General features: G+C 43.5%; 2 protein-coding genes across 2 annotated transcripts in view; one reads left to right on the forward strand and one right to left on the reverse strand.

Annotated features, from left to right (window-relative positions):
• The first annotated feature begins 511 nt into the window (after nucleotides 1-511).
• On the forward strand, nucleotides 512-4,241 carry RASL11B (RAS like family 11 member B). The gene is made up of 4 exons (XM_042812353.1): nucleotides 512-635; nucleotides 713-769; nucleotides 1,686-1,762; nucleotides 2,638-4,241. The coding sequence occupies exons 1-4, from the start codon at nucleotides 512-514 to the stop codon at nucleotides 3,106-3,108; spliced, it is 729 nt and encodes a 242-aa protein (XP_042668287.1). The 3' UTR covers nucleotides 3,109-4,241.
• Nucleotides 4,242-5,794: 1,553 nt separating this feature from the next.
• The window catches only part of SCFD2 (sec1 family domain containing 2), a 177,438-nt gene continuing 166,428 nt past the window's right edge, over nucleotides 5,795-16,804 (reverse strand). Inside the window, exons 7-9 of the mRNA XM_042812352.1 lie at nucleotides 16,156-16,290; nucleotides 10,760-10,879; nucleotides 5,795-7,428 (exon numbers count right to left, since the gene is read on the reverse strand). Of these exons, the coding sequence (XP_042668286.1) occupies nucleotides 7,336-7,428; nucleotides 10,760-10,879; nucleotides 16,156-16,290 (348 nt within the window). The 3' untranslated portion in view covers nucleotides 5,795-7,335. The remainder of the gene's footprint in view (nucleotides 7,429-10,759; nucleotides 10,880-16,155; nucleotides 16,291-16,804) is intronic.

Consider the following 16,804-nt stretch of genomic DNA (forward strand, 5'->3'; position numbering starts at 1 on the left):
GCCCTTCTGCTTCCATGCCTATCCACCTGTCATCTGCATTTTCCCTTCCCCGCCAATGTTTTCTCATCCTTCTTAAGTCACTGTCATATCCATATTCACGTTCTATTTATTTTTCTGCCTCGTTTCTGTATCTCTCTGTGAATGAGAAGCATGTAGGTGGCAGGACGGAGCTCCACAGCAGCACTTGATCAACTGCTGTTGGGTGCAGGGGCTGTCCAACACCCAACTAGGGTCACAAATACCCGCTTCTGGCCTTCAACATTCAACACGAGGTTGAGCTCGGCTCCCATTTTTAAGCGCTTCCAGCAGCGAGTGCACAAACTAGCCCCCCTGCAGCCTCCTCGGCCCCCACCTCGGCACGGGGAGGGGACGGGGGCGTGGCCTGGATACGACAGGCTCTCTGATTGGCTGTCGGAAAGGGGGCGGGGCTCGAAGCTGGCGGGGGCCGGGAAAAACGCGGCGGGAAGGGCAGCGGTGTTAGTGGGAGTGCGGGGCCGTGCGGGGCTGCGCGATGCGCCTGACGCAGAGCATGTGCACCATCGCCGAGTGCGCGCCCGGCGGTGAGGGCTGCCCCGCGGCTCGGCCTCGCCTGGTTAAGATCGCCGTGGTGGGGGGCAGCGGAGTGGGCAAGACAGGTGAGGCGGATGGGAGGGAGAAAATCGGGGCCGGGGCGGCGGCGGAGCTCGGCTAACGCTATCCTGCCTGTCCGCAGCGCTCGTGGTGCGGTTCCTGACGAGGCGCTTCATCGGCGACTACGAGCGGAACGCAGGTGAGCACCGCGGGGGGACGGGGCGGCCGCGGGGGCGGTTCGGGCGGATCGGAACCCGTTGTCGGGGTCCCTCCGTCGGGGGTGAGCGCTGGCTGAGCCCCGCGAGCAGCTGTGCTGGTGCTTCGTTCTGCCTTGCGCTGCCAGGTGTGCTTTACCTGGTGAAAATGCCCCTCGCTGAAGCAGTTGTTTTTTTTTTTTTAATCTAAAACAATGCGATGTAGTGCAAACGCAGTGTTTGCTACCCTCCCAAGCTCGGTGCTTGCAGCCAAGCCATCGGAGCGGCCTCGGCTTAGAGGATACATGGGGCGATGCTCAGCGCCGAGCGCGGGGCGGCGGGAGGTGTGAGCGGCTGAGCTGCCGGAGTGCGGCGATCTGCTGCTGGAACGGCCCGGGAAACAAGCAGCCACCAAAGCCACCCAGCCTCTGGGATCGGCCAGCAGAGCGGCTATGAATAAGCCCGCAGAGGAATGGCTTCTGAGGGACAGAAATACTGACCAGGGTACTGCCCTTGTGTACTAAGGACTGGCTGCTGTGCACAGTGAAGTTACAGCAGTCCTTCAGAAGTGACAGACCAGTGAGCTGTGTGATGCTAAATCCTAGAATCCTGTAATCCTTGAATGGCCTGGGTTGAAAAGGACTACAATGATCATTTAGTTTCAACCCCCCTGCTATGGCAGGGTCGCCAACCACCAGACCAGGCTGCCCAGAGCAAAGGCTTCAGGGCAAGTCAGAGCCAGGTTAAATCCCAGGCTTGTTAAATCCCAGTACTGGCATAAGTAGTCATAAATCCCAGGCTTCCAGTAACATTATCACAAACCAAATAATTAATACTCAACCCGAATGACTAATTGGGGAGCAAAAGCATCACAGTCTGTCTGAGAAGTATGTGTGTGTGAACCTATTGCTGTTCTGCCAGGTAACCTCTACAGCCGGCACATCCAGATTGACGGGGAGGTGCTGGCCATCCAAGTGCAGGACACCCCGGGTGTGCAGGTGAGTCAGATGCATCCACGCAGATTATCGAAGCGGCCTGGAGTTGGTGTGTGTGTCTGTCCACTGCAGCATCTTGTTCCGCTCTTCCTAGTGACGTTCTGCTGCCTGTTTCAGTGCAGAGCTCTGGGTGGTGGAGCTGGCAACCTGTGCCTAAGCCACAGCTGCCAAACCAGATGGGTTGGGTGCCTGAAGTTTGCTGGTAATGAAAAGAAACGGCTCACTGTTTTGGGTGTATCGTTTGTACGCTGGAGGCCTGTTGCTTTGGAATGGCTGAATTACTGAAGTGTCTTGTTCCCATATATTAGGAACATTAGAAGGAAAAAAAACCCAACTCACTTTGTGCAAATATGGTACACATGTGAAAGAAAATGTTATGGCTACTGCCCAACAAAACTCATACATTTATATAATAAAAAGTGAAGTCTACTGTATTGGAGCTGTGTTCATTAAGATATTACGGTTTGAAGTTCTGAACGTATAGACCTGAGCAGTGCTGGATTTTTGCCTTTTTGAACTGGGCAACACTCCAGGTCTAAATGTTTCCAGCTCATATCTTTGCTTCCCCAGACTTGCTGTCTAGCCAGTTAATTTCCCATTCTGTGGAACTACAAAGTCTTTCTCTGCATGCAGAACGACTTGGGTCAATTTTCTGTTTGAGTATAGCAAACTCCAGTCTTAAATTCCATTTTTTTTTTTTTTTTTGCAGCTGAATCAACATATGTATTTATTTGACACGCTCAGATTAAAATTTGTACTTACAATGTGAAATGCAGATACATAAGTCTGAAGCTGTAAAATGCTGTTTAGATTTAAAGGAGCCTTTTAAAAGTCTTTTATGACCTCAACCATCTAATTTGAGACCATTCACTCTACAGATTCATGAACACAGCCTGGATTGTAATGAGCAGCTGAACAGATGCATTCGCTGGGCAGACGCCCTGGTGATTGTCTTTTCCATCACAGACTATAAGAGCTATGAACTGCTCAGTCACCTGTACCACCACGTTCGGCAGATGCATCCAGGGAATGCTGTCCCTGTTGTCATCATAGCAAACAAAGCTGATCTCTTGCATGTTAAAGAGGTGGAGCCTCAGCACGGACTTCAGCTGGCCAACATGCTGGGCTGTGCTTTCTATGAAGTGTCTGTCAGTGAAAACTACAACGATGTCTTCAATGCCTTCCATGTCCTCTGCAAAGAAGTCAGTAAACAACAGACCACCAACAGCACCCCCGAGAGACGGAGAACTTCTCTCATTCCACGACCCAAATCGCCCAACATGCAGGATCTGAAGAGGAGGTTTAAGCAAGCTCTGTCTGCCAAAGTGAGGACTGTCACGTCTGTCTGACAGCAGGGCCAAGAAGAGGCGTTGTTCTTCTCAATGTTTCTTCCAAGTTTGAAACCCGGGGTGTCTAACACTGGCATGTCTGCAGTCTGATGGTGTGACAGGATGGTTCTGCATGGCTGTAGAAACGAGAAGTTGCTTGAACAATGAACAGTGGCAGATGGGAAAAGAATAAAAACAAACCAAAAAAAACCCCCACAAAAATAGTCTTGAAATGGCTCTAGGATGTAACTTGTAGAACAAGTATTTTCACTTGGAAATGGACCTTTCCAATAAATGCCTTTTTCTCTGATGGGACAGATCTGGCTTAATGTTTGTGCAGAGACAACCTTTTAGCTGTGACTCTCAACTGGTACTTGAGCAGGGAAACGCCTTGAACTGTAGTTCACTGTTCAGAAGTAACCACTCCAGTTTTACAACATTTTCATTTGGATGGAGGACAGCATGATATGTCTGTTCAATTTATTGCACAGTAGAGCTGTATTTCACTCGTATTTCAAAACAAACAAGAACACATGCAACTGTTCTGTAAAAGTAAGTGTGAAGTCAATGGACATGACTGGGTATCGTGACTGTACACAATGGTCCTTTACTTTTTTACTGGCTATGTTATTGCTGACAACTTGACCAGACTCTTTGTATGCCAAACTATTGTGCATAGGGTGTAAACATATGTAATTACAAATATCTGGTGGGTCTTTTTTACTGTCTGAAAAAACACTGTTGAGACTGAATGATCTAACACAGAGCTTTCTAGGAATAAGCCTGGAGTTGGAGTGATAGTCCATTACAACTACCAGCGTGAGACACTTTTCTCCTCTTTCTTTCTTTCTTTCACTGGTGTATTATAATAGGCAGAGAAAGAATCAGTGATTGAGCTTGATGTGAAGCATGGCTGCCCCAAGGCAATGAAGCTGGCTGTTTGTTCAGAGCTGAGCTGGTCCCTGTTCATCCTTAAACACATATGGCTGACTTAAGCATTTCTTCTTATTTTTTTTCCTACGTTGAGCCAATGGAGTTCACAGGCTAAAGGCCTTACACACATGCACTTTAAAAAGCCAGTTGTGCTTTTGTTTGAACTGTAATTTATTTATTTTATGTACAGTTGCTTTCAGCATTAAATTTTGAATTGCGTATTTTCTCGTGTGTTCTTCGTATGTGTGAGAAACAATCGGTAATAGCCAGCAAAGCCTGGAGACAAAGTAATTGTTTTTGCAGAGTGGTTAACATACATTGCAGAAACTGTAAGAAGGTCTTTGCTGCCTGTGCTGTTGATTTATTAGCATTATCTGCGGGGGGGGAAAGCTCTCATAACTGCTTTCCAACTTTTACAAAACTATTTCAGAAGACGTACTGCAAATTAAAATTGGATTCTTTATACTCCCTTGTCAGAAAACTCCAGCGAGAAGAGAATGAGGTAAGGTAGGTCAGTGTTTGGCAGAAAAATGTTTTAAGGGGCTTTTGGTCTCTTTAAAAAAATATGCACAACAGCTTTATACAGACTGGTGTGACAATGAAGAATTGAATCAAATTACTACAAGCCTTGAACTTGATTTGTTGACATTTAAAGGGATTTTAGGCTGGGCGTTCCTAAGGGGGGGAATGTTCGTGCTAAACCTAGAATGGTGCCATGCATGTTGTCCCCTGATTAGCACACAGCTCTAATGGTGGAAATACTGGTCATGCTGATGGTAATCTTTGATTTGAGCTACCACTCTCACCTGACCAAGTAAGGACTAGAATTCAAACACAACAGCCCCGCCAGTCTGAGCTTACATTCAAATGCTGTTTCACTGATTTCTGTGCCATTTCCTTGCACCAACGGTGGCCTTTTGTTTTCCCTACCCCATAGCTGGTGAGCACAACTCTGTGTCACATGCAGAGGGCTTTGGCACTCCTTGCTGTGGTCCAGCACCCTGCACCCTCCCAAACAGTCCTGTGTGGCTCCTGGTCATGGACAGCTGTCAGGAGACCACTCATTGCCCAGGTCTTTTCTCCAGCATATGCTGGAGCTACGTGTAGCTATGACAACTATTTTCTACAAATAGGAGATAATTATTACACCAGGGCCACTGGAAAGACCCCACTCCAGCCTTGGTCTAGGAGAGGAGTGGGCTTTTTGTGACTGTCTGCTTTCATTTCTTCAGCCACTGAGTACCAGATGGTAGCTGGATCCCAGCATCCATGGCCACAGCTGTGGCCACACTGGCTGAAAAGATCCCGTCAAGGAGAACCTGGAAAATTGGTTCTGAGGCATGTCCTCTTGCCTCAGCTAGAGGAGCTGCTTCACCCTCAGGATGTGCAGAAGAACCAGTGTCTGCTTAAAGCCTGCACCCCTCTCATTACCCTGCAGAGCTCATCCTCAAATGGCCAGGTCAGAGACCTGACTCACAAAAGTGGAAGACAGAAGGCCACAACTGCAAGCCTCCATCACTTCAGGAACACAGCAGCAGCTCAGAGATATGAGTGCCTGAACCTGCTTGATGCTGCAGAGGTCAGCAATGGTTGCAGGAGGTAGAAGAGCCTTTCTGCTACCAACAGAGCATGGAAACTTCTTGAGGACATCTCCAAGAGAGAAGGTTTTGGTTCTTAGGGGTAGTCAAATACTGCAAGAAAGAGGGGTGGCAGGAATATGCAGTCCTGGTATGCATAGCCCTGTGTCCTAAGAGGGAAAGAGATGAGGACTGAGCATTGTAAAGGCATTGCTTTATTGATTACATAATTCACAAAACATCTACAGTCTAAGACTAAATGATATAGAAAGAAGAGGAAATGCAGAGAAAGGCTATTTGCTCTCAAGCTGTTCCGCTCAAAATACTTCTTGAGCTTTTAACATTGCAATCTCATAATATTTCTCATTTTTTACAGCACAAAGTTCCATTCTAAAGTCATTCTTATAAATTGTTCTTTCATAGAGGCAACATTGTCCATGCTTTATAGTTGGTCCTTTGTTTCCTTCTAGCCACTCAAAAGTGAATTTAAACCAAAATGCAGCCTTTTCTGGAGACCATTATAAACATTTAAGAGAACTCAAGCAGGCTACTAAAAAAAGTTAAAGAGCTACTTCCTATTTAGACTATTCCTTTGACATCAGAAAGAATGCTACGTTCAAGCAAACTTCATCTATCACTTGACATTCTCGTTCTTAGTGTGAGCTGCAGTCTTAACCTTTCTAGGATGAACCAAGAGGATGCAGCTTCAGAGCTCCTCCATTTTATGTTGCAATTTGAACATTTTGTGCTACGCACAATCACGATCTCTATTGGCTAATGCTGTTTTATCTAAGATTATATCAATTTGTTAAAAAGAAAAATTACAGAACTGAATGTGATAGCAGCTCTTTCATTATCATAAATGAAATATAAAAGCTGCTCTCTTATCATGCCGTTCAGAAATCTAGCTCAAAAAAGAACCTGTCACAGTGGCCTCTTGAAAATGGGAACATGCTTTTTTTTCCCCTCTTTTTTAAATGCATGTGAGGGGAGGATTCTTCCAAGGTTCCCATCACCCCATCACAGCCCATATGTCCTCCTTGTGTTAAACTGCGGAGAAGTGTGCCATCAGAAACAGCCTTTTCTGCTGGGATTGTGCGTGGAGAAACTAGAGCAGGAAAAGGAAACCTGCGAGAGAAACAATCATGTAACTCAGCCCTCCATCCAGCTGCTCTACTGTGGCTGGGAGAGCATCACTGCACTGGGAGCTGCTCTGCCAGCTGAACTGGGGCTGTGCTCCATGATCCCTCTCTGGATATAATGAGCAGAGGCTGTTAATATTGTATAAGACACACATCTTTTGCAGGATGACATGGCAGAGAGATAGATTTTGCTGCCCTTTTTCTCCCTCAGCAGCATTTCCCAGCAGAATCAACCCCAGAAAAACACTGGCATTACTTGCAGAGGAAAGTGCTGCTCAGGGAGTGCACATTCAGCCTACCTGGTCCTCAGTTTCTTCTTTTCTAGGGAGTTATTACAGACAATCATCCTTGTGAGTGCTGAGTGGAGGGGGTGATTCAGCACCACGCTGTGAGACCCTTAAGGAGAGGGTGGTACAGGACAAATGGACCAGCTTTAGGAGCCCCCTGTGAGCTGCACAGCTCTCTTGCAGTGAGGTACCCAGCTGCACAGTAGGGGACATACTGCTTTTCAGAGGGCTGTTGGGAACAGTGACAAACCAGGGACTTGATGCTTCCAGCCAAGGCAGCCATCTATCTTCTCCACACATCCTCCCATGTCAGATATCAGGATCAGGTTGGGGATGATCAGCTGCAAATAACTGCTCAATAGCGCCCTGTGGGGTCAGGAGTGCTGAGGAGAGCACGATTACCTGTAAGAAGGGGGGAAAGAAGCAAGAAGTCAAAATTAAAGGGATCAAGACTGACTGCAGCATTAATGGGCTGTGATGTGGACTGTTCCCTTATCCAGCACAAGACACGCTGTGTATTCCTGGTGTTTACAGGGCCATGCGACCTGCCCAGCGAAATGTCTGCTCACTAATAGCTGCAGTTAAATCACTTAAGGAACATAATGACTAGTAGCATTGTATTCTTAATGAACGTGTGCTTTGATTCACTTCTACCCACATGTACCCAGTGATTTGTTGTGACTGCCATTGTGTTTGCTGTGAGGCACCAAAGGAGCAGCCAACAGCTTCCTTTCCTATCGCACAGGGCTTTGCCAGCAGGCAGTTTTGAATGACTGCCATTCACCCTTGTTTAAGGCGGGACAAGAGTTACAGAAGTGCTGCTGGTCTGCTGTGACTACTGGGGGAACTAAAGCCCATGCTCACAGAAGTGTCTCTGTGGGCAAGACAAGTGCTCTTCTGCACATCAAGACCATGCTCCACCTCAGACACTGTTGGGATGCTGTTGCTTTTGTTTGGTCAGGTTTTTAACCCAAGCTGGGTCTAATGAATGAAACTGACACTCGCTACACCAATACACACACTGGTAAATGCACACCCTATCCATTTCTCTTGAGTGAAAAACAGCATGCAGGTGTCTACTGGAAAGGCTTCTCTGCAGAGCAAAACCATCAAGCAAGGAGGGATCACGTTCTCTCCCAGAGCCAACTCACACTCAGTCACAGGGAACATGCAGTCTATACAGCCCAATATCGCAGGGGATTTGGAAGAAAGAATTAGAAGATAAGTACTACATTTAAACTTTTTTTTTTTTTCTTTCATCTTCTCACTTAAAGTAAAGAAAGGAATCTGGAGCTCCATTACTACAGATTCCATCTGTATGGATGATAGCCTCTCCCTCATTTCTCCCTTTCCCTTATCCTCCCGCACAACCTGCAGCAAACTGATGCTATCTCTTCTCTTTCCTATGGCTGAAAAATTGCAGTTTGTGGATGGCAAAAGTTGATGCTGTCTTACTTTATGCATGAACCAGTGCATTGCACAGTACGTGCACATCATGTTATAATGCAATTTAATTCTGAAAAGCACAAGTGGACATATTACTTAAGTTTTTTTTGTATTTACAAGCCAAACATCAACAATAGCCATGTTCAGTTAAAAGCAATTTCCTCTTGGGTCCCAACTGCTCATAGAAGGAATTTTTTCTCTGTCTCCTCTGGGTAAGTCTGAGCAGGACAATGCGCTTCCTTTGCAGACCTTCCCCTCATTTGGAACAGCACGCCTGTCCTTGATGCTTTACATGAAGGGATATACCTGTCCTGCTCCCAGCTGAAGCACAGGACCCAGGAACTCACAGACTGACCTTCTGCACTGCATGGTGCCTTTCCCATACACAGGGGAAGGAAAGATGCAGCAAGCATCTGATGGTGCATCTGCAGGGATTGATCTGTCTGTGTGCCTCAGCCACAAGCACACATGCTGTGCATGTGGGGAAGAAGGAAGGCAAAACATCACATTCTTTCCCCTTTTTCACTCTCTTGATTAAAGGGGAGAGAAATTTATTTCTTCATTTCAAAGTAGGATACTTCTCACAAGGTTAGGAAGGGTATTTGGCATCATTTACAAACGATGCACAAAAAATGCTGTTTTCTTTTGTGCTTCTCCATGAGAAGTAGATTTGTCCTTCATATTCCTATGCAGAGCAGTTCTCTGGATGGAAACATGTCTCCTACTGCGCATTTAAATGTAATTTGCTTCAACTCCAAAGAACTGCTGAAGTAATCAGAGCATTGTGCCAGTTTCTCTGTTACTTTACTCAGTTCTTCATTTTTGCACCCACATGTCTCTCCATTTCTCTAAAAGCCAATAATTAGTATAAATGTCAGTGCTTTGTTTGAATGGAACAGACTTGTGAGGCCAGTGCTTCCCCCTTGCCCTGACATCTGAGGCTGATTGCCTGAAACCCACAAAAAAAAAAAAAAAAAAAAAAAAAAGGCTGTTAAGTGCTGGCTCGAGTTAGACAAATGCCTGGCTTTTTAAAAAGAGAATAATCCCAAACAGGTGGCACATATTCACAGCTACAGTGCAGAAATCCAGGTAAATCCAATTAACTCATATAGTTTTCTATATGAGACTCACACAACTGCTTCTTTACTTTTTTCTTCCTCCTCCTGACTCTCCCTTGCAGTCCTTTCACCCCTAACATAGCACATTTTCACAAAGGGCACAGTGCAGTCAAAGCTTAAAATTCTTTAGGAATCTGCCTAAGAGGGTGACCTGCCACTGGGGTTAAGCCAAAGCAAAGCAACACCAGATCCCATGTCACCACTGTCAAGCCTCAATTCTCTCTAGAAAGCCACTCAAAAGTCTTGCTGCATAGTTCTCCACCGGCTCACTTATTAACCCTGTGCTTATCCTTCAGGTTATATTAATACATTTAAGGCGTGGATTAACTTGTCCATCAGTGTGTCACAATCCAATCTGTGTTCAAGAGAGGAAAGAATTTTATTCACTCTTTTGAGGAGATTAGCAATTGACTAACTGGGGTGAAACATGCTATCAGATGAAAAAAACATCTCTAAAATAGAACCCAGTCTTAGAAAATACTGTTGCAAAGACAGCTGAAACACAGAAAGCACGCGATGAACCCAGCGGCTGATCAGCCTTTGGTTGGCTCTGTTTTGCTAATGATTTCTCACTAATCAAAAAAACCTTGCAGAGGAATTCAATAAGAGACGCTTACAAGCCATCTGGAAACTAGACTAGTGTTCAGTGGTCTAGTATTAACTGTGGAGATTGTGCCCCGCCTGTGGTGGGGGGGGTTGGAGGTTCATGATCCTATAGGTCCCTTCCAACCAGGGCCATTCTGTGATTTACGATGCATTTGCTGGTACAGCATTTCCTGTATCTCTCTGCAGTTAGTCTGTGTACTGCTACTATACTACTCAGTACTTAGCAGGCAATGAATTGCTCTTGTACACAATTCTCCAAAATTAACAATTATTTTTAACAATCTATGAATTTTTCGAGACATGAAAAAAGCTCCATTAGAACAATGCCAGTCTGCCTGGAGTGCCTCCAACCTGACATAAGTGGTGACTCTAATACACACAAAAAAACCCCAGATCCTTGGTTCCTGAACACTTGTTGCCTACAGGCTTCACAGCAAAATTCCAATGCCATTTCTGTCCATGTGGCTGTGTTTGGTCTAAGTCTGGTATACCAGTGCTATAGTCAACACTGTCTGATTTTTTTCATTCTTTGTTCAGATGAGAACATTTTGAATTGACTCTACCTGAGTACTAGGTTTGCGTGTTGCTACCAGATCCTTCACCATTTTGACCTCAGACACTGTCACACCACCAACCATAAAGATGATCAGAAGAGGATGGTCACCAGGGTGAGGGCGATTCACCTGTAAAATGAAAGAAACAATTATTTTAGTAGATCAGTCTACCTCAGCAGCGATTGATTCTTAGAGCTGCCAGAGGAAGACTAATGAAGAAGTTCAGAAATAGCCATAGAATCCTGGTTTTTGGAGCAACTGAATCAAATAACGTCCAGTTGAAAATCATGAGCCATTCCCAGGAATATGGAGTATTCATGGCTCCCACTGAAATCTAGAGAGGTTTTTCAAGAGGCCTGAGGGCTTCTCTCTCCATTCATTCTTCACTTCTTTCCTTTCTTTCCTAGTGTGGGAGGACAGTACTCAGGAAGGCGCACCGTTTGAATACCTATATGCACTAGGCTTTAAGGAATGGGAAGTAAATTACTATCTGGTAGAGGCAAGTAGTCCAGTTTAAACATGCAAGAATCCCTGCCTTACATCAGTAAATGAAAGAATCATAAAGAATGTATTTTTGCTAGTCCAGTGAATAAGCCTTTATAATTCATCCAGTGAAAATAAGTCAGGTTCATTATATATAAAATCAGTTGCTTTCACTTCAAAGGTTTCATTATTTCTATGATTGGGTTGTAACTCATTTACAGAAACTCTATTCAAACAAAATACTAGTCTCTTTTTTTTTCCTAATTAACTTTAAAATGGTACAAACATTGAATTTCAGCTAATACGTTATAAAATCATGTTTTAATTTTAAACATGAAGGTGGTGCTATACATCAGCTTCCTCTTAACCACTTCCAAAAGTTTGATTACTTTGCTGTTTCCAACCATTCTTTCTGTCTTGAAAAAACACACTGCCCTGATAATGCCTTGCTCCCAACTTTCACGAGCATTTGGAAGTGATGTCAATGGCACCCAGAAATAGTTCTTTTTACAGCACCACACGCCTTTCAGTGTGGAACACTCAAAATGTTTGGCTCTAAAAAGTGACGGTGAGAACAGCTGAATTTGCTCTTTAGATTCTCCTCCTCCTCCCCTTCTGAATGCGTAGGATTTCAGCAGCCTTCATGTGTCAGAATGGAAGTGGTAATCATCCCATTCTTGAGTGAGCTCTTCCCTTACTTTCACCACCATGATAGATATCTTTGGCTCCGTGGCTCCAGCTCCTCATGGAAAAGCTCTTTGTGCTGATCTGTATTGTGCCTGCCTCACACACAGTCTTCGGGCAGCCCTGTCCTGCTTTTTGACTGGAAACCTTCGGAAGAGACTTCCTCCCCTAAAACACGCATGAGGGATGGCATGCTTCCTCTCCAGTCTGGCTGATCTTTGATGATGCTGTGCTCCCTGTTAAATGTTGCTCCTCAGAAGTTGGAAACCAGTCCAAAAACATATCAACGTATCAGTGAGTGTGTACTGAGTGCAGATCTCCTAATTACACTCAGTTTGTCAGCTACCTTCATTCAGCTGATGGCACAGGTAGCATGTACTACAGTTCAGCAGGTTGACTTGCATTTCTTGTTCTATATTGAGAAACTGTCAATTTACACCAACAGACTAATTAAAGCAATATACCAGATCTTACAAAGACTCTCTGCACATAATGTAATTATGTCTGCCTTAAACAAACAAACCAGTCCAAACCTACTGCAGATACCAGGAAGAGGCTAAGTAAAAGCAAAGTATCTATTTATAAAGCAAGTCAGACAGAACCATTACTTGCTAAGATCTTAAGAGTATTTCATGCCACAGTTGCTGTAAGTGGTGACTGTAAGGCTGAAGAAATAAATGCTCCCCAAAATGAGGAGGATAGAGATTGACTAAACAAAATGCTTTGCTATGACACTTTGAAATAATACATGAAATACTATTACTCCTTTTCATGGCTCTTTACTCTTCTGAACACTGCTGCCAGAACAAACTGCTTCACTCCATTTCATGAAACTCCTGAGTGACCCAAGGCTTACACAGAAAGCTCAAAATTTAGGAGCTTGCTATTGAACAAAGCCTCTCTTACTATCTTCCCTGGTGACAACTTGCTATAAGCAAGCACACACAACACTAGACACACTGAAAGGACACCCAGTATATTAATCAGAAAACACAAGCAGTACTAGAAGAAAATGTCTCAACAGATCATTCAGTCAAAATAAACCCAGATCCAAACACGTGTTGTCTACATAAGTCTTACTATTTTTCAGAAGACCAAAGTTCAAGCCACAAATTCCAGAAATGCATATTAAAAATACAACTAGGTATGCAAACTCAAAATTAAATTAAAATTGCAATGAAAAGGGTTTTGGAATCTGTAATCTTGTTATTCTATGCACAAATGTTTTGAAGGAGGACAATACTTTGGATACAAAATATTTGGCTGTGCTAAGAATGTAAATTTCTGCCAAGATCTTTTGTTTGATAATACAACCACCCCAGGCTCTCTCTTTTGAAGGAACTGGCTTCATGTAGCAAAACACAATTCATTTTTGTGTTACAGAAGAGCTGGAATGGACTGAAACAAAAGCAACGCATGCATTCTGGAGTCCTTCTAAAGCTATTTTGTTTCAGGATGTTTCTGAGGCATCTGAATTTCATTTAGTGTAAAATACGAATTTTGCAAAAGTTCCCAAGTGAAATTTACTTTCAATTCAAAATATCATGCATTAAAAATAATTGGTACCATTATCTCAGGCAATTAAAAACTCTAAATAAGAAAAAAGCAAAACCCTGAAAGCCTCCAGCTGTGACAGTGGCACATAAAGAGATGATATACTTGAAATTTGGTCAATTGCTGATGTCCTGCTTCCCCAGACTCTATAATTGCCATGGAAAATGGCCTGTAAAACCTTTACAGGCTGCTGGGCACGCAGGTCAGAGGGGATGGGCTGCTGCTCTAAGGGCTGCCTGCCTGAATTACTGATACAGCTGAGAAGGGAGTGCTGTCTGTCAGGAAAACCCCCATTACACTGAAGCAAAAGGGACCAAAGGAAAAAGAAAGAAGGAAGAATGCCTCCCATGTTTATTTGAGTTGGCATTTAAATTCAGGCATTGAGAAAGAAATATAGATTTGAGGAAGTTCATCAAATAATTACAGTGCCGATGCTGCAGTAAGTGTAGAGATGATCTTGTGTCAGAAATACAGGCTGGACTCATTCATGCAGTAAACAAGGACTTGCCAACAAGCCAAACTAGAAACTAAATGAAGAAGCACAGACAGACTATTGTGAGATAAGTGATGGTGTCCATGAAATATTCATCCTACACGATGTTCACTTGGCCATCTGTTATATATTCCTTACAACAGTTTTTTTGTTGTTTGTTTTTCTTACTTGCAGAGATGCAGGCACTTGAGGTACACTCCATAAAGAGATGCCCACCTCCTCCTGCAGAAAACTCATTTTAGGATTACAATCCCCTCAATCCCCTGTTAAATTTTCAGGATACATGTTGCATTTTTCAAGAGCTCTGTTGTTCCTGCTTGCAAGAAGCTCTCTGCAAACAAACTTTTATCCTCTTCCTCTTTGACATCATGCAGTCAACAGAAATAGAGATGCTGGCTGTCACACAGATCAATCCTCTCCCACTCCTTCCCTGTACTCCCCCATCTGTTTGGATTTTGGTTAATCCCATCATTTTGCAAGTTCTGATCTTTTCACCCAAGTTGGTACAGCAACCAATAGTCCAATGGGAACTTCATGATTAGGATATCACTGTAATTCACTTAAGTGTCCCAAACAGAAGAATTAATAATATAGAAAGAAAAGACCTAAAACAAGCTAAAGCTGTCACAGTTTCCATATAGACATTTAGACTTTATATGTGTCTTACTTGTCTTTTTTTTTTATTTATTTTTTTATTTTTTTAAAAAAGGACAGGCTAAGTTCCTGCCTCAAAAAATAAAAATAACTAAATGCAATTGTGAGAGTTAATGATAAATAAATCCAATCATTTTAAAAAAGTCACTGGTGTGCACAAGTTTTTTTGCCTTGTTTGATGCAGGAACATCTGTTTCTTCTATTTTTGGATGGCAGCAGCACGATTTTTTTCAGTATCAGTACATGAATAAAAACAACACTGGGTCACTCTTTCTATAGCTGTCATCTCATAACTCAGGGCTTTATCATAAGCTCTGAAGAGCTAAGAATTTCCGTTTAGTAACCTAGCTAAGTACATTCTGAAAATCCATTTCAGCAGTAGGCACAAGTTCCTGAAAATAGGCATTGTATTTAGACATATCTGATTTTGTCTTCAAGACAGCCTTCTCTGTAATAACAGAAAAATTACTTTGTTATCTTGATAATGGATTCTAGAATAGAACCAGCACACAAATCAAAGTTATTTTTTGTCACCTGTCTTTAGATGCATGAAAGGCCTAACAAAGAATAGGAAAAAAAATGTTTTTCTTTTCAATTATCACAATACAACAGAGGCTAGAAGCAATCTTTAGATCCCATCTAGTCCATTTCCCTGCCTAAAGCAGTGCAGACTTCAAAATTACACTGTGATGTTCAGGGCTTTGTACAGCCAAGCTCTGAAAAATCACAGAGATAGAGAATCCATCCAGTCCCTCCGGACTTTCTGACTGATTAGCCTCCCTTCCTCCCCACTGCATGTTGAACCTCATCAAATTACAGAAAGAGCATTGAACATGGGGCTCCTCTGCTGATCTTCTTGCCCTGTAAGACCTCTTTGTTCTTAGCCCATCTCAAGTGAGGTTGGACACCCCTTCATTGAAGTTTTATTGAAGCCACACTGGCTCCTCCCAGACATATCACCCTTATTTGCATGCCCAGTATCACCCTGTATAGTCAGTGAATATAAAAACGCCATAATGATGAAATAAACAAGAGTTTAGCAAAGCAGATTATAATAACAAAAAGAGAATAGATAAAAAGCTTATCCATATCCTAGACTCACTGCAAAACTCCAGAGCAGGGATCTCCAGAAGAGATCCTTTCCCACTGGTAGTCAGCTCTTAAATGGGTCTAGGAGAGGCAGAGCCAGGCTCCACCCCTTCCAGCAGCACAGGTGAATTGCCTTCACCTGTGCTCCTGTGGCTGACTCATTGCTCACCTCAGGTGATCAACCAGAGGTTCAGGCCTTGATTCAGCAGTTCCCATACACACCCTTACTTAGGTGTCCAGTCTGCTCCATTCTCCAGGTGGTAATATCCACTTATTCCATACCTGCAATATGGTACCTCAATCTATTTCCAGTCCCTCTGCAAGGTTTTAACTCTCCCGACTGTCCCTTATGCTTCCCTCTACAGAATTAAATATATAAAATCACCTATTGCCATACAATGATAAACTCAGGGAAATTTTACAGATCAACTTAGGAAACCTTATTTACCTTCATGAACATGCTGAATCCAGTTTTAAGTAGATCGGTGAGGCCTGATGACATATGCTCAATATCAACAGAATCAGGTCGATCAGCACTGCAGATCTCTTCCACCACCTGTTTTAGCAGTGGTTTGTAAGAAGCCTGCACAAAAAGAACAACACGCTGTGAGTAAAGCTGTTTAGGCTTGGTGCAACTGCTCTTCTAAATCTTCTATTTCCATTAAAGGAAACAAAAAATATTTATTCTAGAAAGAAAGCAGCACAGAGGCATTTAAATATTTAAAAATGCTTCTGTGGCAGCAGTGTTTTTTGTGACCTTAACAACAAATGGTGTGCACCAGCACAGTATTGAATGGAAAAGTTAGGAAGAAAGCCCCATATTTATTCTACTGTATGTGTACTATATGAGTAAAGGCAGGCTAGGAATAAAAGGGGGCTTCTAGTTTCTCAGGAGTGTGCTTTGGGATAGTACAGAGGGGAAGAGCAATAGGGATAATTCTCTGTTGTCCATCATGTACCCATGTCTCATTTCCTTTGGAATAATTTTACAACATTTAAACAGGGAGGTGTTGCTTGCTGACCCCTCTTGCCTTCCTACAGGTGTCATATCATCACTGAAGTCTGGATATCAGCAGGGCTGATATCTATGGAAGGCC

This window comes from Centrocercus urophasianus, unplaced genomic scaffold, assembly GCF_019232065.1.
Source record: "Centrocercus urophasianus isolate 14NV4802_14NV808 unplaced genomic scaffold, USGS_Curo_1.0 seq_13, whole genome shotgun sequence".
NCBI lineage: Eukaryota > Metazoa > Chordata > Aves > Galliformes > Phasianidae > Centrocercus > Centrocercus urophasianus.